The sequence below is a fragment of the Plectropomus leopardus genome, chromosome 9, assembly GCF_026936395.1.
Source record: "Plectropomus leopardus strain MGB_pleo_1.0 chromosome 9, ASM2693639v1, whole genome shotgun sequence".
Classification (NCBI taxonomy): domain Eukaryota; kingdom Metazoa; phylum Chordata; class Actinopteri; order Perciformes; family Serranidae; genus Plectropomus; species Plectropomus leopardus.
The window spans coordinates 25,523,008-25,550,899 of NC_142184.1; the positions used below are offsets into that span (position 1 = coordinate 25,523,008).

Consider the following 27,892-nt stretch of genomic DNA (forward strand, 5'->3'; position numbering starts at 1 on the left):
TCCTTTCTACAAGTTTATTGAACTTTTTACTACAACACAATGGTTCACATACATTACAGCATAGTGATGAGTCTATATATACAGAACTGTGATTCTTCACATAATCATGTCGACGCTACAGTATAGGCATACAGAAATAAATAAAACAAACATTTCTCTGAACAAAGTTAGCGTGTACCTCTCTTTTGCATGTTACTATTTCAACATGGCACGCTATTTTACTTACAAGATTAACAATATATAGCACATGTATTTTAGATATGTTGAAATCAGACAGTGGAACAGCAGGTGACAATATAGTACACATTCCCCCCTCCTTCAGATTCATTTATTATACTCAAAACAAGATGTCAAGTAGAGGGTTTGCTTGGACACGTACAGTAGGGTCTGACCAGAGGGATTTTTTTTTCAGTTTTGGGTGTCATGTGCTAGAATGGAGATATAATACACAATGTATAAAATGATGTTTTTTCTGTAGATTTATCATCCTGTTCCTCTGCTGAGCCTCGAAGAACACACTGAACTGATTGTTTGTCTGCACTCGTATGGTTTTAAGTCTATGAGGAAGACGGTGGCTGTGGTTGTGAATGTGAAGCCCTGAGATGTTGTTAATGCCAGTTAGAGCACGAGACAGAGCGGTGATGTCATGAATGAGGCTGTTAAGGATCAGACGACCTCCACCTTACATACCTGGGTACTGTTTGGGCTAATTTACACACAGAACATGTGCAGTCATGCCATGAAATACACTGAACTTTACATAGAGAGATATTTTTTAATATAAAGGGAAAGTTGTTTGGTTGTTACGCATGTTTACAAGCGACGCACTTCTGTCCTTTAATTCAGTGACTCAGCTCAGTTCAAACACATCCGCATCTTTGTCGCCCACCAGAGACACGCTGCTTTCTTCTATCCTGATTGGCTGGTCAGGATTTCTAACAGAAGAACAGCAGCTTGCCTTTATAACAATAACAATAACAATAACAAGAGCTTCTGTTGAAAGAGTGTGTCCATCCCAGACTGGTGGCTGCTCAGCTGGGGACTCATTTGCAGAAACTCCCTAATCATCAGACTTCAAATGGCTCTGTTAAAAAAGCACTGAATCACTGAATAACTTCCAAATAACCTTAAACGGGTTTAGGATGTTAGTTCACTCCTGATCTGATGTAAGTAAATAGTGGTACTTTACATGATGAGACCAATAATTTGTGACTTTTTAGGTACTAAACAGGAAAATCTGTCAAGCACCACAAAGTTTAGGAAATTATTTTAATATAATGTAGTACACTGTGACACTGGCTGACCTGCCCTGATGTGGTGAACCCAAACTTTCTGGTCTTCTGCTGCAGTAAAACATCTTTGCAAATTAGCTCTGATCCTGTTTTAAGATGAAGGAGGAATCTGCGTCTGAATGAACTTCAGCAGAACTTCACTACTGCTCCAGTAAGAGCATTTAAATCTACTGACAGTTATTAGTGTACTAAAGTTGCAACTTTCTCTAGAAACTCTAAGATCAGCTCTTATTCATTGTTTGAAAGTATGTTGCTATACTGTAATAATCATATAATGAGTAGCTGTAGAGGTAGTAATTACAAATGTATGCACATGACAGCGTGTTAGTTCGATCACGAGGAGTCAGCTCTTGTTAAGGCTCGTTATGAAGACTCACAAAGTGCGGGTGCAATGCGGGAAAGGGAGCCACATTTAATGGATGTGAGCGGCATCACCTGAAATGTACAATGGCGTCTGCGACATCACGGTATCAAAGCGATTACAAAAGGTTTCCTCAACACAGACGGCGAGTCACGACTGGGTTTCCCTGACACATGTTGCAACTTATGTTCACTTCTGTTGAATTAAAACTAGACCAAGATTTGTGGTGTGTTTAAGCCACAACAGCCCAGTTTTACTCTAAAATAGAAAATCTAAATCACTGACACCATGATCAGGATTTCAGGAAACCAGCTCTCTCTCTCTTTGTGACATCTGTCGAAGTCGATCAGACGCTTCCCTCGCAGCATACCAACTCCTGACTGGAATCAGGACACATGCAAAGATTTGAAAGCTAACCCGCAAAGCGACATGCATGCAGAGTGTGGGTCTTCTGTTACAAGCTGGCGTTACACACTATACTCTTATTTACGACAGAGAAAAAGGTCATGTCTGCCTACAGTATGTCATCCACATGATGCCCTTTAGAAGATGTGTGCTGGGGACGGTGGAGGCTGTGTGTTCACACAAACAGTTGCTGGTCAAAAACCTCTACTGGAGTATACAGCACTATTATTTACAACATGTGTGTACTAAGTCGTCAGGGACGGAGGCAGCCCCGTTTCAGTTCAGCCACCTCAGGAGGTTTCAGCATCAGTGATATCTGGCGACAAATTGATTGGCCGAGTGATCGATAAACTGCTAAAGCCGAAGTTCTGTATTAAATAAAAAACGAATTGTGATTTAATTTACTTCCTGAACTGACTGAATTAAAAGAGGCTGGACCCCAAACCTGAGGGTGAGAGTGGTCACCTTAGGAGCAGGAGGGGCTTCATCTATTTGAAGACTACAGGGCTACAGATCATCATCTTCATCAGTGATGCAGTGGAGGGACGGGGAGACAGGCTGCATGCAGATGGGAGGGGAGGGTTTCTGGACGGGTACAGTGTTTGGTCATCATCTGAAAAGAGAATATAAAAAGGAGTTATCATTTGCAGAAACACAGAAATCTGTTAAAAGTTCTATTACATTATATATATGTACTGTATATTTTATTACTGTATTTAGTTTTCTGTAACATTATTTTAAATATAAAATTATCATAATTATAAATATAGTTTTCCGGACATTTTCCCCTTTTTGTAATATTTTCTAATAATCCCCCTTTCTTTGTAAAATAAATGTTTGGGTAAAATTTCAATTTGTGGGACATTTCTAGCCATGTTGCCTCTTTTCTCCATGTTTTCAAAAGACCAATTTGCTCAATTTTTAAAGAGTTAAACAGCTTTACAGCCTGCAAAGGCATCTGAGTGCAGCACAAGAAAACTGTTTCAATCAAGGTTTCAAAGGGTTAAGGACCAAAGCAATGGTTTTGTTTGTTTTAATGACTTAAATCAAAAATGCTTTAGATATAATTTCAACACATTTTTCTTTCTCTTGCCTGACCCCCCACCCCCCACCCCATCACGGTGATCATGTATTTCTGCCTTATGATTTTATTTCTGTAAGTTGTGAGTAGATTTTCATAACTTGACAAAACAAACAGAACGAAAGAAATCCATCTAAAATGTTATCAAGTAAATAAAAATGCAGATGATCTCTAGTTAAAGGTGCAGTTTGCATTTCTGACCCAATACACTTTTTGGCAAATTCTGCTAATATCTCCTGGAGTCCACTGGCTGTCTGCTCTGTGTGTGCACAGAACAAAATCTGGTGTTCATACAAAGCCCTGGCTCTGTAAATGGGTAACAAAGTGGCTCGAACCAAGCTGGCTATACTCCATCTTCCACGTCCCCACCCATCATGAGAAATGAATCGCTAATTTAGTGTGCAAAACCATTTGTATGGTCCAAGCAACTGCATTTACAAAGCAGAATTTAAATGTGTGTGTGTGTGTGTGTGTGTGTGTGTGTTCTTTGTTGGTTACCATGGTATTAACTTGCAGCGGTCTCTTGCTGAATGATGTAGTGCCTGTTTGAATCATCCACCTCGCTGCCACAGTGAACATCACTTCTGTTAATTCAGAATACAACTACAACACTCAGTACATGACCAACTGGAACGCTATCATAATCATACTGAACACTGTGTTTAAAGGAACGGTTAACCCCAAAATCAAAAAGACACTTTTTTCCCTTTTACCTATAGCGTCTTTTATTGATTTAGAGTGTTTTGGTGTGAGCTGCTGAGTGTTGTAGATATCAGCCAAAGACATACTGAGCTACACCTGCCAACCGCATCAGCGCACAGAAGATAAAGTGCATTTACTGCTAACTTACTTGGCACCATTATGCTGCTTTTTCTAAAAAAAATTGTTTGTTTTTTTGTCGCTTTGAGTACCACAAGCTGAGTGCTATTACTTTCATTATATTGGAGAGAAGGCAGACATCCCTTTGGCTAACATCTTCAACATTTGACAACTGGCACCAAAACAATCTAGACTGATAAACAGCGCTACACGTAAAAGGAAAAGTATTTATTTCAAACCGTCCCTTTAATAACAGTAACAGGAAGTGTAGGGGCTAAACTGAGTAAATTGACTGAGTAAAAGTAAATTGATAACAAAATGACAAGAACTGATTAATTCAAATCTAGTCTTAAGTTAGTTTAAGTGACCAGAAACAATTCAGTTTTTCTGTTTTTTGTTGTTTTACCGTAAAATAACTGTAACTGACATCCTCACCTGTTGTCATTGATGTCTCTCGTTTCGCTGATGCTGTTACCTGTCGGAAACAAAACAATAGTTTAATTTTTTTGATTGATAGGAGCACACTCAATAGTAACTTATCATAAATTAATAAATTGATACTATGATATAACAAATACTTTATATAGAACACAGTAAATATCTTACACGCTTGACATATAACTATCAGTATTCTTGTGTTTAAAACTGATTTGATGCCAAATATAAACGTGCACACATGTATACATATGTGAACATTAGTGTGAATACAAGTATGTGTGTGTGTGCTGTCACACATACCATTGTCAATGTTGAGTGGGAAGGACTCCAGTATGTCTCCATTATATCTGCCTGCTCTGTAGCCCAACGCTGTGGAAACTCTGTGTGAAACACCACAGAGGAAACAGAAAACAAAGACAGTCAAACACAAGTGCAATATGAAACGTTGCGAGGGAAGGAGACCTGTCTGATCCAGTCATTAGAAAATTTAAAAGTTGGGTAGGGTGAAAAGGAACACATTGTTAAAGCAATACTTAAAGTCAAAGAGATGCTCTGTTGTTTGAATACAGTGGCCATGTGGTCAAAACACATCTGTCACAGACCTGCCTTCAAACCATGCAATCTGTGGCTAGAAATGCTGGAAGGAGGGATTTAAACTCACGTGTTGCTCTGGACAGAGTTGGGGTTGCAGTTGACGCTGACGGCTTTCGGCTGTGTCACGTTACCCTGGAAGAGGGCGTTGCTGTAGGTGTTGGCGTGTTCAGTGGCACGGATGTAAGTGTAGAACGGGTTGGTGGGAGAGCAGACGGTCAGCTGCTTCGGCCTCACTGGCTTGGCTGTCAGGATGATAAAGTAATGTGAATCACGGTACAACTACAATAAACTGTATTACGGCAAAAAGGTTAAAAAACAAACACTGAAGAAAATACCAATTTCCAGGAAATAACACAAATAAAAGATAAATCAAAAGATCGAGCTTCTGTTAAGTACCAATCTGTGCTGCATGGGGGCGCCTCAGGGCGTTCTTTGCCCTCATGGCATCTTTGATGCGGTCCACCTCCTGCTGGTAGCGGCGGCGGTCCATCATTGCGCCCTCCTTGGCATCCCTCAGTGCAGTCTCCAGGGCCTTAACTCTCTCAGCAGTAGACCGAAGCCGTTTCTCCAACTTTGGAAGCTCACAACGCAGATCTGCATTGTCACGTACCAGCTGGAGGGGTCAGTGTGAGAAAAGTACATTGTGAGAAAAGTACAAGGATTAAAAATATACAGCAAGTATGTCAATTAAAGTCTAAGGAGCTAATTACAGTCTTCTTTAAAAAATACTCCAAGAAGTACAAATACACTCACACACAAAAAAAGAAATGCAATATAGGCTAATTTAGTTAGTCATGATCCATGCAGCGATCTGACCAGTCACGAAGAAAAAGGCATGTGGAAATTTAGGTTAGAGAGCACAATAAGCTCATTACAAATCATTTGTGAGTTTTGAACAAATCATATTACTTTACTTTAAGTGTGTTCAAAATGATAATAAATATTTTTATTCTGTTATGCACCCACTAAAAACTTCTGGATCTCTTGGCAAGAAAATATCAGAATGACACCATCTTCTGCTCTACTATGATCCAAACTGCACACTGTGTTTACATCAGTGGCCTTTTTTTGTGTCAAGGACCCCTAAACTGATACAAGATTTTGCTCTTTTCCATCTGAAAAGATTTTGGTTGTTATAATTGTTTGATATCATTTATACTAGATTTCTGTAAATAGTGAAAGTAAATAGTAAAAAATAAACTATTCCCTAATTCTCTGGGGACCCCCTCAAACTTCCTCACACACCCCTGGTTGAGAACCACAGGTTTACGTTACTGAAAGTTTCAGTTCTTCTCATCCTTGTTGTGTATTTTTCACCTGTTTGTGAACCTTTGTAAGTTGGTCCAGGTTATTCTCAAGAAAGGAAATCTTCTGCTTCTGGGTGCAAGACCCCCCGCTATCATCAGGTTCCATTTCGGAACTCTGCAGAGAGGAAGACGGAAGACGGAGATGACAAATAAAAAGAAATCAAGGGCAAAAAAAAGGTGTTTGCTGTTATGTCTTGGTAGAAGATGACTGTAACACCCAGCGGGGGCTGACAGAGAGCATATTAAATACCAATGACCTTTAAACTCACTATTGAGCCACTGTGGAACAAAACCTTCCACCTGATCAGTTATCAACACACAGTAAAATGTGCCAGACGAGGACACTTTATGAAGAAAATCAGAACAGTTATTCATCCAGGTCTATGGTGACATATTAACTCATTGAAAGACCTTTCTGTTGGATCTTTAATCCACTAGTCTAGACAAAATGTGAATTACTTGTGTCACAATTTCAGACAGTCGAGGGGATTAGAGGGATGGAATGCACTTCCTTCTGAGGTTTATCAGTATTCAGGTCGCACATTCCTTAAAACCCACTTAAGTGATTTAAAAAAACATTTCCTGAGTCACTGCCTCCTCTTGTCATCTTTGAGCTGCTTACTTTTTTAACCCGCGACGTGAGGTCTTGAACGAACAGCTTGCGCAGGTTGTGGAGGGTCTGGAGTTCGCGGGCCTGGAGAGACAGATGGAGATGAGGTGAGGAAGACGAGTGTGGACAATACGATGTGAGAGAGAAGTTGTACAGAAGATAGGAGGAGACTGATGTAGCACAATATTCTATTCTTTTTTTTAAAAAAAACAAAACATTAATATATAGGTTTTTCAGGCCCACAAACATTCAAACACACATTCCCCACCCACCTCGGACCCCCAAAAAGTAAAATAATTGGAGAAAGATTAATAAATAAATATATAAATAAATAAATGTGGACAATGTTTCAGCAGAGACAGAGGTGGACAAATAGTGGTGCATATTTTACTCACGACGGTCTCCTCCAGACCCTTCAAGTCCTGTTTAGTCTGCTCGTGGCGCTCGTGCAGGAATCTGAATAAAACAACAACAAAAAAGCAGTAAAACCATCACTATAAATAAGATAATATTTCTGTGTGCATCAGGACACTGTCACATTGACTATATGTGTTGCTTTGAGTGCCCTCTGCTGGAATTTAAGAGAAGGAGGTGTGGCCTGAATCAATTCTAGACTGAAATGTTTTCATATCATTGATTGAGATAATTATAAAAAATGCCCCTAGATATTGTCCACCGTGTCCTGACTCATCCCAAACATAAAGTACTCTACACTCGGGCCTTTGTTTTCGACCTCACTGAGTGGTCAAGTGTGAGAACGTGGACCTCTGCAGCACTTACGAGAGCTCCTCCAGGCGCTCGCTCTTGGTGCTGTCCTGACTCTTCAGTCGTTCAAAGTCAGCGCGGACCTGAGCCAGCTCCAGCTCCAGCTTGGAGTTACGACTTTAGGCGTGCAACAATGGCATACGTGTTTAGGAGGAAAAAGAGAAAGGGATTAGATTCTAAAAGAAAATTTATTTCACAGATAATAGTAAACATTTGTGTATGCAGTATGAAAAGATAAAACATACAATAATTAATAACAAGAAAATATATAGTATCTTTGTGTAAGGAGAAAGAACGTATTAATTTGGTGACGTACTCAGTGAGCTCATCAATGATCCTCTGCTTCTCATTGATCTCATCCCGCAGGCGAGCCAGCTGCTTGTGATGGAGGCCGCGGTGAGACTCCCCCTGCTGACGAGGAACCTTCTGGAAATAAAAAGAGTATGACGTGTTTCAAAAGGTGCTGGCTGCAGTAGAAGAAAAATAGACAATAAATTTAATACAAAGCCTCACAATCTGTTTGAGATTACTCTGTGAATCTAGAGAGTGTGAGGGGCCCTCTGTGCAACAGAGACGATATGAGGGGCCAGTACTGTGGTGCAGCATTGTACAGGGGGGATTTATCAGTATGACATGGTATGAAATGGCAGATCTGAGCAATAAGCACTGTTTCCTATTCTGGAGTGAGAGGATGCCTGTGTCAGAATTTCAATCAGTTTTAATCAGTTTACTCTGATTTAACACTGCTTTCAAGCCTACAAAAAAAGAAAATCGGCTTACAACGTTTCTTACCTTCACATTTCCATCCTCAGTCTCACCCTTCTCTCCATCCTTCTCCTCCAGCAGGGAGTTATCTGGTAGAAGAACAGAAAAAAGAAAGCATTCACCACAGAGCAACAACCTAATAACATCATCAGTCAAATGAATTAATGAAAAACAATCCCCCGTTTCATTTTGCTTGCACATTCATTTTGTTACTGTGTTGCAAAAGTTTTTTTTGTGTATGTATTCACGTGTGGTGTGCATGTTACCCTGGTCTTGCAGCTTGGCCAGCTCCTCGCTCAGGGAGTCGTGGCTCTCCTCCAGCAGCCTCTTCTTCTGCTCCACGCTCTGCATGTACTCAGTCAGAGAGCGGATCTTAGCTTCATGCTGTACAAACATAAACACCCACATGCAAATGTTAAAAAAAATCAGAAATTACAAATTACAAATAATGATTCATTCATGCTAGGGCCGGGGCAATTAATTGAATTTTATTTACAATTACGATTTTGGTGTCCAATGATTATGCAAACAAGATAATCGAGAAAAACAGTTATTGTGCCCAATTCCATTTCACAATGATGCTCTCGCTTCACTTCTGCTGAGAATCCAGCGCACCCCTTTGCGTAAAAAGCGTAAAAGAAATAAATATATAGTAATTCATTCCCATGCATGCTGCTCAGAGTAATCACAGTCTACGGCTGCCAACAGCGTGGGGTCCTGCCCTCTCCTTTTGCCCTGTGTTTATAGCTCTATGTTATATTTTATTTTACTCACTTATCTCATTTTCACATTAAGTTTTTTATCCGTGTTTCAGTTTAAATATGTTTAAAGTTCAAGAAAATACACAGTTAAAAAAATCGTGATGTCAACAATAACCAAAATAATTTGTAACTATGATTTTGGCCTTAATCAAGCAGCCCTAATTCACGCAGGCTTTGATCAATCCCACCTCCTCCCCTCTCATCCTGTCCCTCTCTCTCTGGCCCTCACCTGAGAGATGAGGAGCTGGCAGGAGGAGAGCTCCTTCCCGGTCTCCTCCATCTTGCGGTGGCACTCCAGCTGCATGTTCTCCAGCTGGCGGCAGCGCTTCACCATGCTCTTTACCTCCGACTTGATCTTACTGATATAGAGGCGAGCCACAGTGAACTCCTCCTCGATTGCACCGCTAATCTCCACTGGCTGGGAATTGAAGGGAAAAATTATTTTCTTTTCCAGTGTTTCTCCACCAGTCAGGCACACAGGAAACTAAATAAAACACGGACTCTATTAAATGTAGTTCAGTGTACCTACAGTATAGGCTTGTGTGCAGTTTGACCTCTTTTTACACTTAAATCCAACTCACCAGCTTGATCTCCCCGTTGCCCACAATGGTGCTGAACTCGCTGAGGTCCCTCATCAGACCATTGAGGACGTCAGCAATGCGTTTCCTCTGCTGCCCGCTCACTTCCTGCATACGAGACAGTTCTGCCTCCAGCTCCATGAGACTGGCCTGTTACAGAGGCAAAGAGAAAAAAGAGAGGGGCAGAAAAAAAGCAGTGAAGCGAAACCATTGTTCCTACAGAAAAAAAACAAAGAAATGTTACATGTACATCTAGATCATTTTTACCTACAAAATCTCAAAACTTTTCTGTAACTTTCAAGGACCCAAAATAATGGGTGTTTTTCTTGCCCCACTTTCCCAGCATTTTTCAAACATATAAGATTCAAACTCTATTCAAACATGATTTCCACAGCCCACAAGATATGTTCAACAATCGCTGAAAAACTATTTCTGTTTCTGAAGAAAATGCGTAATGTTAAAACTGTTTAAAAAAAAAAAAAACAGACAAAAAAATTCACCAACATTTGTAAGGTTTCTACAAAAATCACCCAAATATTTAAAAGAAAAAAGCATTATAATGGTTTAAAGAAACATGCCTATCAAAAGTCAAGAAAATTGCTCATTTTTTCAAAGGTTTTCTATAAAAATTGCCAAAAATTAGGAGCATTATTGCAGTTTCAAGCTTTTTTTTTTACACTGACTATGTGATGAAGGCAATATTTTTTGGAGGATATCTAAAACCTGTCCACGGTTATTAGGGCTTTCAACAAGGACGAATTGTGCAAGATTTAATCTGAGTCAGCCAAATGGCCAGTGGATTAATATGGACTTTAATAAAGATCAGGATGCTTGCGCCTCCTTTAGGTCCTTTAAATCTAATTACACAATACTAAGGTAGCAGTTAGGCCACATGGAGACGAAATTCACAACAAACCATGAGAAAACACTATTGCATCACAAAAATGCAGGGTTTTTTCAGTCATCCCAATTTTTATGTACCAAAATAAACGTAACCAGATTGAAAACGTCCCTGGCAGAGGCTATAGGGTAAGCCATAATGCTACAGCAGGTGCTTGTCTCTTTAGTGCAGCAAACAGGCAAGTGTCCTTCTGTTGCACCTCCTGTCTCTGATTTTAGCTGTCCTCCTGTCAATTTCACAGCGACACTGTTCCTCTTAAAACCTACCATTTTCTGGGACAGCTGGTCAGCCAGCAGCTGGTTCTGCAGGCCTTTTTCCTCCACCTCCTGGCTCTTCTGGTCGTAGTTGATGGCCAGCTCCTCCAGAGCTTGCAGCACCTCCTTCACCTCAGCCTTGGCACAGTCACTCTCCACCTGAAGCCTGCCGAGTTCAGCCTGGACCTTGTCCCCATCACCTTTTGATGAGGCCAAAAGCTAGAGGGACAGATAGGAAAGAAAAGAGAACGAGGGAGATAGATGAGGACCTTCAGTTCAGACACTTTCTTCAAAGTGACAACATTTGTCCATTCCTAATTTATTTAAGGGCTGTTTGAAAGCTGGAGCTTGATTTAAAGTTTAAAGGGGGACCTATAAAGAGAAAGGCAGTAAACTGAGCATTTCAGACTGTGGGTTGAATACAGGTGCAAAGATAAAAAAAAAAAAAAAGGGGGGGGGGAAGGAAAAAGTAAGGTGTTACAAGGAAATTACCTGAAAATTTGCAAAAAAGAAAAAGTACAAATAAAAAAGAAACAAGGTCAAAAATCGAAAATACATACATATATGTATTCCATACCATAATATTAAATATATAATTGTCACAGCCATAAATGTAGTTACTGGACTATTACTGGATTATTCTTTTATTATTTTCTGATCATTTTCACTCTCCCCCTTAAAAAATACATTATAGGTTATTTCCTTTTCATCTTACACCAATGTCTTGTTCATTGTCTTTTTTTCTTGTTTTTAAAGAAATCAAAACAGGTTTCCTCTGGTTTCAAAGGTTTAAATGCCCATGAAAGGCATTCTAATGCAGCACAACAAAACTGATGTTAATCCAGGTTTTAACACGTTAAATACAAGTATGAAAATGAAAATGAGCATAATAGGTCCCCTCTGAATTGTGCATACTGTGTGTATTTGATCGTGTGAGTTTGTATATACTGACCTCATCCTGGTCCAGCATCTGCTGCTTCAGTTTCTCCACCAACTGGCACTGCAGGTTGATCTCATCATCCTGCAAGAACATGAAATTAAAATAAATAACAACCTCACTACCATCCACATAGTCACTTTCATGTGTGTTTGCATCAATGTGGCACCAAAATCCTACAAGCTTTCATCAGCTTTGTCCATAATTGTTTTATGTTTATAAATCCATAATTACACTTCAGCCTGTAGCATGTTGCACATTAGTGGGAAAGACACCAAAATATTCTTTAAGACTTAATCTTTGATTATAGAAATAACTATAGAGGTGAAATCAAAGTACAAAGTAGAGCTGAAGTGAGCATGTTCACTGATGAGCAGGCAAAATGTGTGTGTTGTTAGCAGTTTGTTTCTCTTTCTGTGTTTGGACCTTGTCATCCAGCTGCTTGTAGAGTTTGCGGATCTCCTCCTCGTACTTCTGCCGCTCCTCCTCAGAAATGCGAACCACAATGGAGGAGGTGTCATTGTCCAAAATGGGACGCTCTTCCACAGTCTCATAGCGGGTCACTATGTCCGCTGTGGTCTGCTCGGTCTCAGGGACGTCCTCTCCTGAGGGGAGGGATGAAGGGACAAAGAGGACAGAGAAACAAACACATGACGGTAAGGCAGCTTTGTTTATAATGCCAGTATGGAAGAATTTACCTTATGCAGCTGAAATGAGGCTTCAGCTGAAATTCAATGGATCAAAAAAAAGGCGAATGTATCTCACCATTTCTCCAGCGGTTGAGCTCAAGCTCCAGCTTCTGGACGGTTTCCTTCAGAGTCTTGTTCTTCTCCTTCTCCTTCTCGTACTTCCTCTTCCACTGCTCCGCCGTCAGCTCCAGGTTGATGGAGGCAGTGTTCCTGATGGTCTTGGCACTGTGGCAGGAGGAGAAAAAAATACGAGAAAAGGGGGAAAAATCAGATTTTTATAGCACTTAAAGGAAGAATTGATTATCAGTATTTAATTGACAGTTCTACTGGATAATTTGCCCAGATCCAATAATAATATCAGGTGCTTTTGAAGTAGGTTTTGATTCTTGAGACCTTTCTTGAGCCTTCTGACTTAGAAAGAGATTAATATCTCTCTGATAAAAGAACATAATTTCCTCAAATGTAAGTGCAATATAGTGAAGTGGGCAGTGTCAGTTAACGTCTGCATCTGCTATCTTTGGATTTCAGGAGAAAATAGATCATTGCTTTCCTTTTATGAGTAAATATGATCAGTGTGGGTCCTTTCTGAAAAATATTTTTGTATTATGTAACAGTATGTGAAACTTTTTTAACTGAGTTTGATCCTCATGCTTAACTTTACACTACAATTTATTTCTAAATTTGCACTGACTATATTCAAAGATAAAATGCCCAAAAATCAGAGCTGATTCGGTTTCACTCAAAAAGAGAGTAACTTCTCCCCGGCTTGTCCTCAAGGATAAAAGTACTTTTACAGTTAAAACTGTGTGATGTACTTTAGCATCTACCTCTGCCATGCTAGGATTTTAGTAGGTCAGTCCCAAAATAGGTCAGCATCCTGCTTTTGAGAGGTAATTACAATCAGTTTTTCCCTGCTAAAAATGTGGCAGCATGTGTGAAATCTGAGAATACATATTTGTTGGTTTTCCTGCTCTGTGTCAAAGTGAACATCTTTTAAAAAATATTATATCTTCCCAAAGTCGCATTGACTTTTTCCACAAAAGTATCTACCGTTGTCCAAACATCAGTGTCGACTTGGTCTCGGCATCGTTGTAGCTGGAGGGAGAGCAGCAGATGAACATGGTGGTGCGGCAGTTTCCACCCAGGGAGTCCTGCAGGATGCGGGTCATTTTGCTGTCACGGTAGGGCACGTGAGATTTCTGCAGAGAGGGGAGCGTAGAAGAGAGCAGAGAAGATGATGAGAGATGAAGCAGAGAGAAGTAAGATACAGTGAGAAAGGAGAAGAAAAGAAATGAGGGAAAAAAGATAAAGATCATTGGGCAATTTGTGTTTCATTTTCTTCCTGATTTTGCACTGCAGCAGTGACTCATCAGCAGATTCTACTCTGCAAAAATGTACACTTTCCCATTTCTCTTGATTTCTCTTTTTTTGGATTCTAACAAACCACAAAACTTCTGTCAAAAGTGCCAGATCGATTTTGCCGCATCCAGCTAATCTTGTAATTGGCAGGGACGGTTTTGGCTTTTGATGGCAAAACCTGCTGAGCTGGCGAAGAGGAGAGAAGGGTGCAGGCACTGGGCGGGATGCATTCAACGAATAAGCTGATGGAAGAGACTCATAGTTACTGTGCAATAGTGTTAGAAATGAAAGAGGAAGTTTATTTGCTGCTGTATCTGAACCTGAAGGTAAACAGGACACCTCCAGTTATACAGATAATGACTAGATAATTACGTATTAATCTATTTAATCTATTTAAAATCCCCCAATTCTACTACTTCTCCAGATCCAAATTTCATTTCATCATTTCATCATTTAAATGCAAATCTTGAGGCACACAATCTCAATTGTTCCTCTCTTGTCTATACAAATAGAGGGAGGTGCGGTGGAAATAGCTCACCGTGCCCTCGGCCAGTGCAGAGATGACATTTCCAAGAGCAGAGAGAGACTTGTTGATGTTTTTAGCCTCATCCAGGACGGCTCCTGCAGCTCCGGTCTTACTGACCTGGAATAAAGGACGAGAGCGAAGTCAAACGTAAGAAATCACGCACAGAAGTCATTAATCTGAAGCGCCTGAGGTGCACATTGGGAGTGGTTGGTCTCTAAACAATCTTTTCTTCAGAGTTTCCCCTACCTTCTCACTGCCAGCCAGATCCACCAGGTACAGTTTTCCACACAGTTTCTGCTCAGTCTCCACATGCTCCTGCTTGATGTTGATCAGGAAGATGCTGTGGCTGCGAGAGCTGTGCTCGTTCATGTCTGCACAGAGACAAAAGCAACATGACAGCTGGGTGGAACTAAAGGCAAAGAGGCCTCCCTGCAGTCTTGCTATGAAAACTGGTATTTAAAATTCCTTTTCAGTGGGATAAATAATTCAAAAATGAGATCTTATCAAACTGCAGCCTTAGGCAAAAAGACGGCTGACTGCAAAAATGTTCACTTTTATCTCTTTGCAGTGTTCATTCAAAGTCCGCATTGAGGTTCATTTATCATTTGCATGGTGAACACAGGTTCGCTTTGCTCTTTGCCATTGTATTTAAGCCCTAGATTGAACCACATCCACTGGCAGCCTAAGGCTAGCAGGGAGGAGCACGAAGAGTCGTTTGTTCCGTGAAAGAATGTCTAAACACACAAAAATCTAAGTAAAAAAATAGAAACTATAGTGTGAACAGAAAGAGGACTGAGGCCCTATCAGAGACCAAAAAGGGAAACATGCCCTCAAAATGAACTGACAATGTGATGATAAAAAGAACTGAATCCCCTTCCCTGTTAGTCCACTTTTTGCTCTGCTTCAGTCCTTTAAAACTAGAGCAAAGTGGTTTGACTTCTTTCAAAGACATGGGTAAAAAGCAAAGAGCAACAGTACAAGACATGGCCAAAAAAACAGCAGGAAATTAGTAAAAAATACATAAATATAAAATACATACAAAAAATAAAATAAAAAATAACAAGGAAGAAACGACTTAAAGATAAGCAAAAAAAGTAAATAAAAAAAAAGAAAGGAAATAACCACAAAAAATCCTAAAAAAATTAAAGGGTAAAAAAAGTTTTTTTAAAAGATAATAATTATTAAAAAACAAACAAACAAACAATTTGTATGTGTGTGTATATATATATATAAATTCTGTACATAACATAATAACATAATTTTATATATATGGTTATAATAATAATATAGTTAACAATATAGTTACATAGTTTTTTTAAACAATTTTCTGTACAATCTTTAAGTTTTCCACATTTTGAAATCAACTTTAAAGTCATTTTCTTGTCAACTTTTTTCTAAATTCTTGCAATAGGTGGAACATTTCTTATTAAGTTATTCACTGCGTTTCCCTCCATGTTTTTATAGAAATCGAACCAATTTGCTTGGGTTTCGAAGGATTAAACAGCTTGTTAAAGGAATCTGAACACAGCACAAGAAAACTGATGTCGATCCAGCTTACAAAGGCTTGAGAGGACTGAGACTGGTTTGTTTAAAAAGCACTAAATGTGAAGCCTTGTTTTAGAGAACTTACAACTACTAACACATCAACTTAAAGTAATTTGGTCTTTTGTTGTCAACCTGAAGAGGTCATAACTGCAGCAGAATGATATCAGATATCAAATATCATCAGACGGTAAGTAAGTTCAGGTTTCTCTGCAGATGATATCTGAGGGTATCAGCTCAGTGTCTGCAGAGCGTCGCCCCATTTGTCTGTTATCAGCACACCGCTCTGCAGCACTGTGAGTCAGCAGGCAGCAGCCGGGAAACACACAACACTTTGCTCTTTGTGAAGGCAGCCTCAAGTACAGCCGCTGCTTACATTTGGTCGATTTTCAAGGCTAGATTGTTCTTAAAATTTGATTGTTATCGTGTTATCATTAAAATGTTTTGTCTCATCTTTGGTATACTGAGCCGACTCTTTTATTTTGAGTTTTGTACAATTTTCTTTAAAAAAAAAAACCCAAACAAACAAACAAACAAACAAACAAACATAAGATGCATATAATTTGTGACAAATTATATGCATCTTATGTTTGTTTGTTGAATGAAGAAACTTTTCTTGGCCTCTAACATCTCCCACACTAATAAAATTCAACACCCACACAATCCTCCAGCTCATATTATCTATGCATGCCTGTTACACAACCCCATTAGATTAATGCTGTTTATCTAAAGTCATAACACACAGGCAGAAATGAATATTCATAGTGATTTTGCGTGCACCGAAGGACTTTGTATCTCCTGCCAAAGCGCAGGCTGCAGCTCAGTGTGAAGAGTATGAGTTGGGTCAGACACTACTTCATTGGCCTGTCGAGTAAAAGCCTGCTCATAGATCAACTCAGCGGGTGGATGATTTATACCACCTATGTTCTTTAATAGCACTCTGTACCAGACGAGAAATCTGAGCCTTTAAGTCGCAACACGATGCAGAAATCTCACAGCCAACATATAAACACTGTAGCTGAGTAGCTGCTTAAATCTGTATAGAAAATCATTTTATTCAAACTCTGCTGTTCACAGGTTTCTATTATTAATTAGTCATAAACATCAATAAATACTCATTCACAGAATTGCACTGCAGTGCACTTTTTGGGGGTCATTTTCTTGTTTGATTTTATTTTTTACTATTTTATGTCATTCATTAATGAATGCACTAAATTACCGTAAAGGCACTTGTACCCTTACCATCTGGTGTTGCCCTGGTTACCTGGTTTTGAATTTAAGTAGCACTCTGACTTATGCATTAAGTCAGAGCGCTCTGGCTCATTACTTGCATGTCAGACTATCAGATTATTATAGTCAGGAAGCTGGACTGCAGTAATTCACTTATTCAGTAAATAAGTTTGAATGACTCACACTGAGAAGCAGGAATTTTCCACTGATAAGACACAATAACAGAAATCTATCCGATAAATACTATATGATTACTCTACAGTTAAATTTACTCCACTAAATGCTGTGTGGCTGTTTAAGAAAAAAATAATAATAATGTGATACTGTTTTACAGGGGGACATTTTCTTGTTTAATCTCTTTAACACCTGGAGTGGCATCAGTTTTATTGTGCTGCTTTCAGATACCTTTCACAAGTATTTAAACCTTTGAAACGTGAGAAAATTGGTTTGATTTCTTTTGAAAACATGGGAGAAAGTCAATGAGCAGCTGGGAAAGAAATGTCCCACGAATTGAAAATAAAAAGGTATAAGGTGAGCAGAAAAAGACCTGAAAATTAGTGGTAGTTATTAGACAAATAAAAAAAAACAGGGAAATGTCCATAAAATATAAATCATATATAATTGGATATTTAATGTATATTTCATTATGATTTTAAAATGATGTTTTAGAAAAAGAAAATAATTTTATCTTTCTTTTTTGTTAGCATTTTCTTAAGGTAATTTTTATTTTTTTTTTTTTTATTTTCTGGTAATTTTCTTTCATTTTTACTGATTTCATGCTAATTTTGGGCCATATTTTCATTGTCTTCTCTTCAGATTTTTGAAAGAAATCCATTTCTTTTTTGCAGGAACTTCCTGGATCAGTGTAGTAGCAATCAGCTTTTCTTTATTTGCATGAACTGAGCATTACATTTCAACAAGTCAATCAGGAACTTAGAAAAATTATTTCACGGAATTTGTTCGTTTCTAGCACTGTGAGCTATTTGATGCAACTCCAACTAAATCAAACTGACCCTCTCGTGAGTATGCACACTGGTCAAGTCCTGCTGCACAGATGAATTGCAACAGCCGACAATAAAGCGAAGTCAAAGGCAATAACTTTGCAGAAAAAGGAAAAATGAGATCACAGATTTCTTGAAAATGTCACAGAAAGTGAGATCTGAGGACAATCAAACACACTAAGCACAGGGGCACGAAATGCATTTACTGAAGAAATAAGAGCTGCAGAGGTTGAGATTTATTACAGTGAGGCAGTCCTGCTGTTTTTGTTCGGCACTGAATCCCAAAGCTCATCAGTCTCACTTTTTTCTCTTCAGTCGACTTCAGCACTGTGAGTCAGCACAAGACTCCTCCACAGAAAAATAAATTATTATCCTGTAAGGGCTGGTAGTTCCCAAAAGAGTTTCTTTACTGTAATTTCACCTTTTAAAAATACCTCCACTGCAATACAAAACCTGTCCTCAAACCTATAATTAATTTCTTAAAGAAATGAAAAATGAAAAAAAGTATCAGTGCGGTATTGCTTTTTTCACCATAGCTCACACAAAATTTTGACATTAAACCAAATAAATGCAATCCCACTGACACACTGATACTGTAAGACAAATGTTAACACTATTCAAGTCTTTTTGTGGATTTGATGGAGTATGCCCACTGGGTTTGCTGGTAATTAGTTCCCCTTTAGCTGTTTTTATTACACTGTAATAAAATATTGCACGCAGTATTGGAGCCATGAGCAAGACATTATTACTGGACTCACAGACGAATGACTCAGCAGCATTGAGGCCAAAACAAGGTGCAGGAATCAGAAAGCTTTAATTTTCTAATGTTATGAAAGTTTTTTGCAACTTAAATATACTGCTACCAGTTCACTGAATACTGTAGAAACCAATTTATTAGAGGAACAAAGAGTGAGAAGCGTTTCTGTTTGTTAATAGAAGTGACTTTTGAGATGATGTCTCCACACCCACAATAACTGCCCATCGCTGCAAACTACATGACAGTGAACTCCATCTGATAGGGTATTATTTCTATTTATGAGAATGGATGAAGCTTAAAAATCATAGCAGGCTGTAACACGAAGATTACATAACAAGACACAATAACAGGCTACATGAACTCAGCTGTCACTTCACGCATCAGTAACAAGTTGAGAGCGCTACGGCGCGCACTGAGGAGAAACTAGATCTCGTGCTGTCATACTACGGCACAAAAGCAAGAAGACTCACTTAATGCAAATGTCATGTAAAATGTAAGCAAATATCTTTTTGGAAGTTTTTACTGTAAAATTTTACTGTTTACAGATGTTTCCATTACTGCTTTGACAGCATCTGTTTTCCTGTAGTTGCCATGTGAGGGTGGAAGGATTCCTATATTTACTGGTGGCTATCATTGTTGACTTGGTCCTGCTGTGGCAAAACAGAAAGACCACACGTACGCTAGGCAATTTCGACACTGTTACGGAGTTGTACTTTTGAAAATTTAAAATTAATTTATAGTTTTAAAAATAATAAACTGCCTTTTGTGGGAGCTACATCTCTGAACACTGTTTTCTATATTTTGATTTAGTGTGTACTGACTGCTCGGTGGAGTTTTTATTTCGACTGCTGTGTGTGTGATCTGAAAACAATACTTGATTTTAGCACAAATAAAACTGTTCCGATGTGACTGTTTGAACTTGCCAGAATAGTCAGTGGTTTTTTGAATGTAGTTTTAAAACTGAGGTTTGTGTTTACAGCTTTGAGAAAAAGATGGAAGGTGTCAAAAATGTGTCTTGTCTGCATTATATACATGTGTATATATATATATATATATATATATATATATAAATAAATATAGACACACTAGTTAAAAAACAAACAATTTTGTCATCAATTGCAATAGTCATACATCCTGCTTTGCAGTAACAATATTTTTAGATAAAGACTCACTGGTCACAGCAACATGACGGTTAGATTTTCCCTCATCGATCACATCCATCACCTCATCAGGGCTGGAGACAAAACGCTCAGTGCACCCCTGAGGAAAGGAGAGAAAACAAGAGAACAGGAGATGAGAGAATGGAAGACGAGTGGAAAGGCAATGAGCAGAAATAAGGGAAATGAAGAAACACGAGACAGAATAAGAGTCAGACTAAATATCATGGATCTGGTGAGCACCCAGGCCATTTTCACCTAAAAAGATGACATGAGCACTTTCACAAACCTTGACATACGGCACCCTGTTCTTATCCTCATGGACAGACAGGTTGGTCTTTGTCACTGAAAAATTAAAAAGAAAAGTGCTTTTAAGTTGTTCAGAACAAAATATGACAAAGCCACGCAGTAGTAGCTATACGGGTGCTACTTTAGTTTTATTTCACAAATCAAAACACTGTTGCAGGTGTTTCAAGAAGAGCCTATTAGCACTAACCATCCAGAAGGTCACGGATTTTGTCCATGTAGATTTCAAAGTATGAAACCTGTTGGAGGAGAAAGAAAAATCAGACACCAAATTTAGCTCCGGCTGAAACGTATCAGGGCATAAAAAACACTCTTTAATATTCATACACATTTTTTGTTGAACTTTTTGCAGACACACAAAAAAAAATACAAAAAGGAAAAAATTAAGACAAAAAAATATATAACACAAGACATAAACACATGCCACTCATCAGAGGAAGTACCTTGATATGGAATTCCAGGTTTTCATCCATGGCAAAGATGTGGTTGAAAATGTCCTCAGCAATGCGAGGAATGATACCCATCTGGTGAGGGTCATGCAGCTTTCCCTGAAACATGAACCAACCTGGTTAATTAAAGGTTAAGCTATCCAGGGCCAGAGCTTTATGGAGACCTCATGCAACAATGCCTTTAAATTCTCATAGAATGGCTGTTATAGGTCCAGTGTATAGAATTTAGGGGGATCTATAGACAAAAAATGAATTTAAAATTCATAATTATGTTTTCATTAGTTTATAATCACCTGAAAGAAGGAATTATTTTGGTTTTTTTTGGAGTAAACCCTTATTTTGTTTTTTTTAGAGTAAGCCCTTCATATCTGCATAGGGAGCGGGTCCTCGTCCACAGAGTCCGCCATGTTTTTACAGTAGCCCAAAACAGACAAACCAAACACCGACTCTTTTGTGGGCCTTTCACTTAAAAGTCTTTAATGTCCCTTAAAAGTCTTTAATGTCCCTGAAAAGTCTCTAATAACCCTGAAATGTTTTTAAAATCCATGAAAAGTCTCTAATATTTCCGAAAAGTCTTTAAAATCCCCCAAAAATCTTTAATATCACTAAAAAGTCTTTAATATTCCCTAAAAGTCTATAATATCGACAAAAAGTCTTCCAGATCTCTAAAAAAGTCTTTAGAATTCCTGAAAAGTGTTACATAATCTACGTAAAATCTTTAACCGCCCTAAAAAGTCCATTATTCTAAACTTTAGTGTTTTTCAAAGACTTTTAGTGTTTTTAAAGACTTTTCAGGGTTAAAGTGGCCTCTGTAAGTTTCTACTACACATTTAGAGGGGCAGGGACGAGTAGTATTCAGTCACTGAAACCTCACAGCTAGATGCAGCTAAAATCCTACACACTGCTCCTTCAAATCAAAGCTGACCACAGTAAAAGGCAGATTAGGAGGAACTGCTATCCTGGCCGAGCCACAAAGACTTAACACAATATAAACCGAGTAGTGTCATAAAAAGAGGGACTGGTCAGTCACTTCTGTAAGAGTGACATTAAAATGAAACTTACTTGTTGGATATATACTGAAAAAAAAGAAATGTGCTTTGCTCTGAATACTGTACCTCCATGGTGTGAGTCTTCCCAGAGGAGGTTTGTCCATATGCAAAGATAGTGCCATTGTATCCACACAGAACATCTATGAGAAAAACAGAACAGCCGATGAGACCACTGCACATATATTTCAAATATCTGACATGTTTTGACTAATCATCCATACCTTTGACAATCTGCTTGGCGCAGGTGTTGTACACCTGCTCTTGGGTGGTGTTGGTCGGAAACACTCGGTCAAACACGTAGGACTTCCCCTGTGAGGAACATCAACAACAACAATGAACAAAAACACAGAGGACAGGATCTCCAAATTGATTTTTTTCAATTTAATCTCAGGACACTCGAATAGATCAAAGATGAGGAATTTAATCTTAGATGTTTTCAAATGTCTTTTCTAGCCGCTGGTCATCAGTCTGAGCTTTGGGAAATGATGTCAGCCCTGTGCGGTGGCCACTGCATGATTGATCCTCTGTTTGCCTGACCATGAGCGAATGAGACATACACGCATATAGAGTGTGTGAGTCATTTTTTAACCTTTAAATGTCATCTCTCGTAGTAGAAAACACATATTAATGTTGCTAGCCATCACACATATTGCTTGTGTTGTGAAAACTTCAAATCACCAATTCTGATGAAATTTGACAAATGTCTCACCGACACACTTTGAAATGTTTTTATACAATTTAAAAACATATTCAAGCTAAAAACAAGGCTGTTTTTAAGTTACTATAGTGACAAAACTAATATCAGCACATAAAAAATGTCTCCTTATGAAAAACAAACAAAGAAAAACAATATCACCCCAGTCTCTCTTACTGTTGCTTGCATTTTGTGGATTGTTTCTACAACACTGCTTTCATCTTCCCAGCAGCGACTACACGACAAAAGAATTTGATCTCAGCAGAGAGTGAGAAAGCCAGCTCTGCAGTGCTTCTTTCTCCCAGCTAGTCGAAGCCATATTTCATCCAGGACTGGTGACCTCAGATAACACACCAAGGTTGCTAAAGAAAATGTCCTTTTCCATTACTGGCTTTATTTCTAACATGGGGACAAAGTCCTGCGAAAGGCATCACAGGGCTCGTAGCTGGGCATCCAGTGAGATGTTATTAGCAGTTAGGGCCCTCAGGTGTAGTCTGTCAGTCCTAATGAGCTTCTGTTACGACTCAGTGGCTTTTCTCATTTTGAAAGCTTTCTAAAAAAATAGAAACATGTTCCTGATTTTCTGTAAGATAAAGGAATATTATCTGAAGTACAGGACTTTAAAATTTAAACAATATTTTTGTTTTTATTGCAGAAATACAAAACAAATAAAAACAAATTTTATTGGCCAGTGAAGCCTTAGATAGCTATAAAACAACAACAAAATAAAAAAAAATGAAAAGCAAATCTGATTGAATAAAAGCTATATAAGACAATAAACTGAGGGAATAGGTTAGGGGTCGACCGATAATTGCTTTTCCAGGGCCGATATAGATACTGATTATCAGTAGTTAATGGACCGATAACCAATATTTGGAACCGATATGCATTTACAATAAATATGCAGATTTTCAACATCATACACAGCAAGTATATGATGTATGTTTTCCTTTGTGTCTCTGTCTGCAACTTTGTGTTCTCACTGCTGACTGTCTTGGCCATGTCTCCCTTAGAAAAGAGATTCTTCATCTCAATGGGACCAACCTGGCTAAACAAAGGGTAAATAAAATAAAACAAATAAGTTCCCAGCAACTTTTTTTGATATAGTAGAGTGAATTTTTTTTTTTCTTTTTTAATTAAAAAAGAATAATTAGAAATAGCTCACTGAGGTTTTACAAAGTAAAAGTTTTCCCATGCTGACACTTTCTTTGCACTTTTTAATTAATCAATTTTATCAGCGATCATTATAATAGAATGCCGATACAGATAATCGTCCAAATGCAAGTATCGGCCCCGATAATCGCCCAGGCCAGCATTTGTGGACTCCTAGTATAGATGTTGATTGAAAAGGCATTTATAGGAGGGAGCAGGACTCTAGGCCCTCTAATTTCAAAGACAGAGTTTCAACAAGGAGTATGTTGTATACAGATTACCACTTGTAAACACTACAAGGAAGTAGGTCAACAAATACAGGCAGATAAGGCTGCTACACACTTGTATAACATTTTAGTAGAAAGTGTTACGTGAACTGCAATACACTTTAGATGATGATGTCTGAGTTTCACATTGATGTCCGCCTGTATTTTCTAAGGTCATTGTAAGCTAAATCCACAGGGATGCACTTCTTTTTAGATCAAATTTTGCCTCCAAAATGCATCTGACTCTAAAATACCTTGCATGACACACAGTGACTCAGGCCTGACAAAGCCTCGCTGCAGAAGCCAGACTCCTAAACCCTGAATGTCACTGTCCCATCTGATACAGAGGACAAAATGCAACACAATGATGTGAGCTGCCAGAACATGAGCCGTATTAAATGTCATTAACAAATTGACTCATTTCAGACCGCCCCCATGACAGAGTGATTTACCAGAGAGACATTCAGTCCCAGGGTGAGGGGGGAAGGGGGAGACGGAGGAGGAGGAGGAGGAGGCACAGAAAGAGACATAAAACTGGAGACAGATGAGCAACAGAGAGACAAGGCTGAGAGTGAAAGGGGCAGCTGCAGACAGAGAGAGAGACTAACAGAAGACAGATGGAGCCGGAGACCACCAAAGCAGGTCAGCTGGTGATGCGTGAGCTCATCCGATGATTATTGATCCTCTCTGAGGCCAATTAGAGAGATCAGTCTCTGACTCTATTGCCCATCGTCATGCTGACGGAGAGAGAAAGGCCGGGTTGAGATGTTTCTGTTATCGCTGGAGAAAGTTTAATATGATTCCTCCCTTTGCACATTTATCGGCCAGAAGAAAACCTAAAGTTAAAATATCACAGGATTAAACAAAGTCCTTGTGGACATTACTTATGGTTTTAATAACCTTCCTCAGACATGAAAAACTTGGCCAAGTACAAAACATCTAAAAAGTTATAACCTGCAACATATATAGGCATAATTTGTAATTTTTTTTTTTAATTGAAAAAAAAATTACATTACAATTCTTCCTTTAATCGGCATTTAAACTGGATGTATTTCTGAAATGAAAAGATATTTTTCCTGAATTTCAGATGTAAATGTCAACCGCATAAGGATGGCCAAAACCTGATAAAAAAACAAAAAAAACAAAAACATCTATGTAGCAAAATCTCTGTTTTATCAAAGCTTATTTGTCCAAAATTAATTATTTTACAAAAAAGGAAAAGAAAATCTGCCAATGTAGCTGGAGTATATCAGTATGTTTCCAATAGAAGTCCAGTTGTTTCAAGATTTTTCTAGAACTGAGTCTGTTTCTTTTAATCTTTGCTGAGTAAGGCAAACTGCGGCCCAAAAGATTCAGAAAATGACGACATGAAATTCTCAAAATAATTTTATTTCTATTAATTTTTGATTTTCTATTTAGAAAAAAAGAAACTGAAATAAGGCTACTCTAGCAGTTTTTTCTGTTAATGAAATAATGTTTTTTGAGTCACTTATATAAAAAAATAAGATGATAATGTTTTGCATTGTTGAATAAACAGCTTTTTGCTTTGTTTTTACAGAAATAAAATTAGTGTCCTGAAATAAATCTGTGTTCACCCTACATCATAACCATATGCTGTCCAGCTATTTAAAAAACACTGAATCTTTGCAGGTGTATCCGCCCTTACAAACATAAACTAATCTTCAGAGTAAACACAGACATGCACCATCATCAGATTTTCATCCACCTGGCTCACCAGCCCCCAAATCTCCAAACTTCGACATCTACGACAAAGATCATCACCAGATGTCATCTCTACACCAGTATATATGTCTGTATGTGCTGAGTAATGAAGCCATAATAGTTACATGGCAGCATTAAGCATTACTTAGACTGATGAAGTTAAACACCCAGAATGAATGAATGAACCCATCAGTGTCAGTGTGGAAAATTACATTCATTTATAAATACCTTTGAGGGTGGTATTAGATGTGTGTTATGAATCAGGATGGCCGATATAGGCCTACAGAAAAATCCAAAACTTACTGTTTAAAATAGTTTATGTTAGCATCTCCATCTCTTTGAAAAGTGCCATATAAAGTAGGCCTATGATAACAAGGTGTTGGCTATGTTTTTATTCATGGGCTCCACAGCGCAGTCAGCTGATGCAAGAGGCCAGTTTGCGCACTTTTACAACATAACATGGAATAGTGCTTTGTCATGTTATAGAAAAGACAGATTTTTTTGGAGGGGGGGCGGTGTGATGTCCTCTGCTGCACCGATTATCGCGTTTTCCGACCCAAACAGATGAGTGGAGCTGATGATTTATTGATGAAGGGCCTGCATGCACAACAAAGCGCCTCCGTTTACTCACCCCGACGAGGACAGTGTCATCCGACTGGAATTTGGGGATAAACTGGTCCCCGCGTAAAATCTCCGCCTGGTTGAGAGGTCGAAAGCGACACAGCACTTTTATGTTGCACTCCGCTGGGACATCGGCCATTGCGCAGATTGGAGGAGGAGGAAGGATGCTGCTTTCTGCTGAGAGGAGGGATGCTGCTGAGGCTGGAGGGGACCTGGTCGGGGCCTGATCTGACCGTCAAAATAAACGATGCGCAGTGCGTCCTTCTTTCTTCGTCGAGAGGACTCTGAGGACAGTGGACACGGTGTTATCCGTTAGCTGGGAGAGGATGCAGTTTATTTATGCGCAGCTGGACGGTTGTTTCCTTGTCGCAGTGAGGCGTCAGGCTAAATTAGATGTCAAATCGCAAAACGATCCCCTACATCATTAAAATAGCCGACTACGCTGTTGCTCTGTTTCCCTTCTTGGTTTATTTGACGCTGTCTTTCTCTCCTGTGTGTTTTGTCTTTTCGGGTGCGGCGGTGGATGTGCGTCAGGCCGGTTGAAGGTGAGATGCTGCTGGAAGGGCAGTGAGGTAAAGCTGCTGCTGATCGGCCTGCTCTGGTCGCCACAGCGCCCTCTATCTGCCAGCAAAGGAAGGGCGTGGTCTGCATCCGTGTCTTTAAAGTGGTACCCACCACAGCATCAGCATCAGCATCCCTCCTGTTCTAACTCTCCTAAAAGGAGCAGAAAGACCAGTTTCCTTACCAACACTTGACCCAAAGGCAGCTTCAGTGGGTAAAATCTGTCGGACCACAACTTTAACCCTTTGAAACCTGTGCAAATCAGCTTGATTTCTTTCAAAAACATGAAAAGAGGGCAATGAGCAACTACACAAGGAATTCGCAAAATATTAGTAAAAAATTACAAGAAAAAAGAGTAAAAGAATAGAAATGTGACTAGAAAAAAAAGAAATACAAGATATAAAGCACCTGTTTTGGTCTTCACTAAACAATTTGGAAAGATCCTGCAATATTGTTGATAACACTGACTCAGATTATTATCGACTCTGACTGGTTTCTACAGTTACAATAAAAATAAATACATATTATCAATTTCATGATGATTACAGAAAGGTACCACATACAGAAATCCAAATGTGGCCTTTGTAAACCTTTATTTTTGTGTTTTTAAATGCTCTATGTTTAACATCTTGATTTAAAGATCCCCCTCGCTCTGACGTTGTTCTGTCTGTGTTAATGGCTTCATTATTTGCATTCTTTCCATTTTGTCAATAAAGATTTGATTGAAAGAAAAAAAAAATCAGCTCAGTATCCTCACAGGCAGGTGGTAACCAGAGCCCTACGCTGCAGCGTCACAGCCTCACAGAGCCACAAAGGATAACTTCATTAGTCTCTCTAAAGCTGCTGCCAGGCCTGATGATGCAGTGACTAATCATCAAAGTCATACTTTGGCTCCTCTCCGATGCCTGACCGACTTTCTTGGAAGGCATAAGGAACCATTATG

The 27,892-nt window shown here is 38.9% G+C and overlaps 1 protein-coding gene across 2 annotated transcripts; it reads right to left on the reverse strand.

Moving 5' to 3' along the window:
- Positions 1–27,019, reverse strand: kif5aa (kinesin family member 5A, a). Of its 2 annotated transcripts, none has more exons than XM_042492117.2 (29): positions 26,399–27,019; positions 22,155–22,242; positions 22,000–22,073; positions 20,879–20,983; positions 20,626–20,674; positions 20,419–20,474; positions 20,145–20,232; positions 14,689–14,813; positions 14,455–14,559; positions 13,608–13,756; positions 12,634–12,782; positions 12,295–12,473; positions 11,884–11,952; positions 10,944–11,150; positions 9,780–9,926; positions 9,428–9,616; positions 8,704–8,821; positions 8,465–8,526; positions 7,989–8,098; positions 7,688–7,789; positions 7,303–7,363; positions 6,920–6,991; positions 6,308–6,412; positions 5,387–5,603; positions 5,058–5,232; positions 4,697–4,776; positions 4,394–4,433; positions 3,638–3,702; positions 1–2,671 (listed from the first exon to the last, which is right to left on the reverse strand). In XM_042492117.2, exons 1-28 carry the CDS (start codon positions 26,525–26,527, stop codon positions 3,645–3,647), a joined length of 3,108 nt encoding a protein of 1,035 aa, XP_042348051.2. In that variant the 5' UTR covers positions 26,528–27,019; the 3' UTR covers positions 1–2,671; positions 3,638–3,644. The 2 variants fall into 2 exon arrangements, with proteins under 2 accessions (XP_042348051.2, XP_087938481.1); XM_088082355.1 differs by having other exon boundaries at positions 3,638–3,723; positions 26,399–27,014.
- Positions 27,020–27,892: the final 873 nt, after the last annotated feature.

What these genes read in the sequence shown, in the direction of transcription:
- kif5aa (XM_088082355.1), bottom strand. Translation starts at nt 26,527, where the DNA reads ATGGCCGATGTCCCAGCGGAGTGCAACATAAAAGTGCTGTGTCGCTTT. An exon ending in CGCCAAGCAGATTGTCAAAG is followed by an intron (nt 22,074 to 22,154) that starts GTATGGATGATT and finishes TTTTTCTCATAG; the next exon opens with ATGTTCTGTGTGGATACAAT. An exon ending in GCAACGGGGAGATCAAGCTG is followed by an intron (nt 9,617 to 9,779) that starts GTGAGTTGGATT and finishes TTCAATTCCCAG; the next exon opens with CCAGTGGAGATTAGCGGTGC.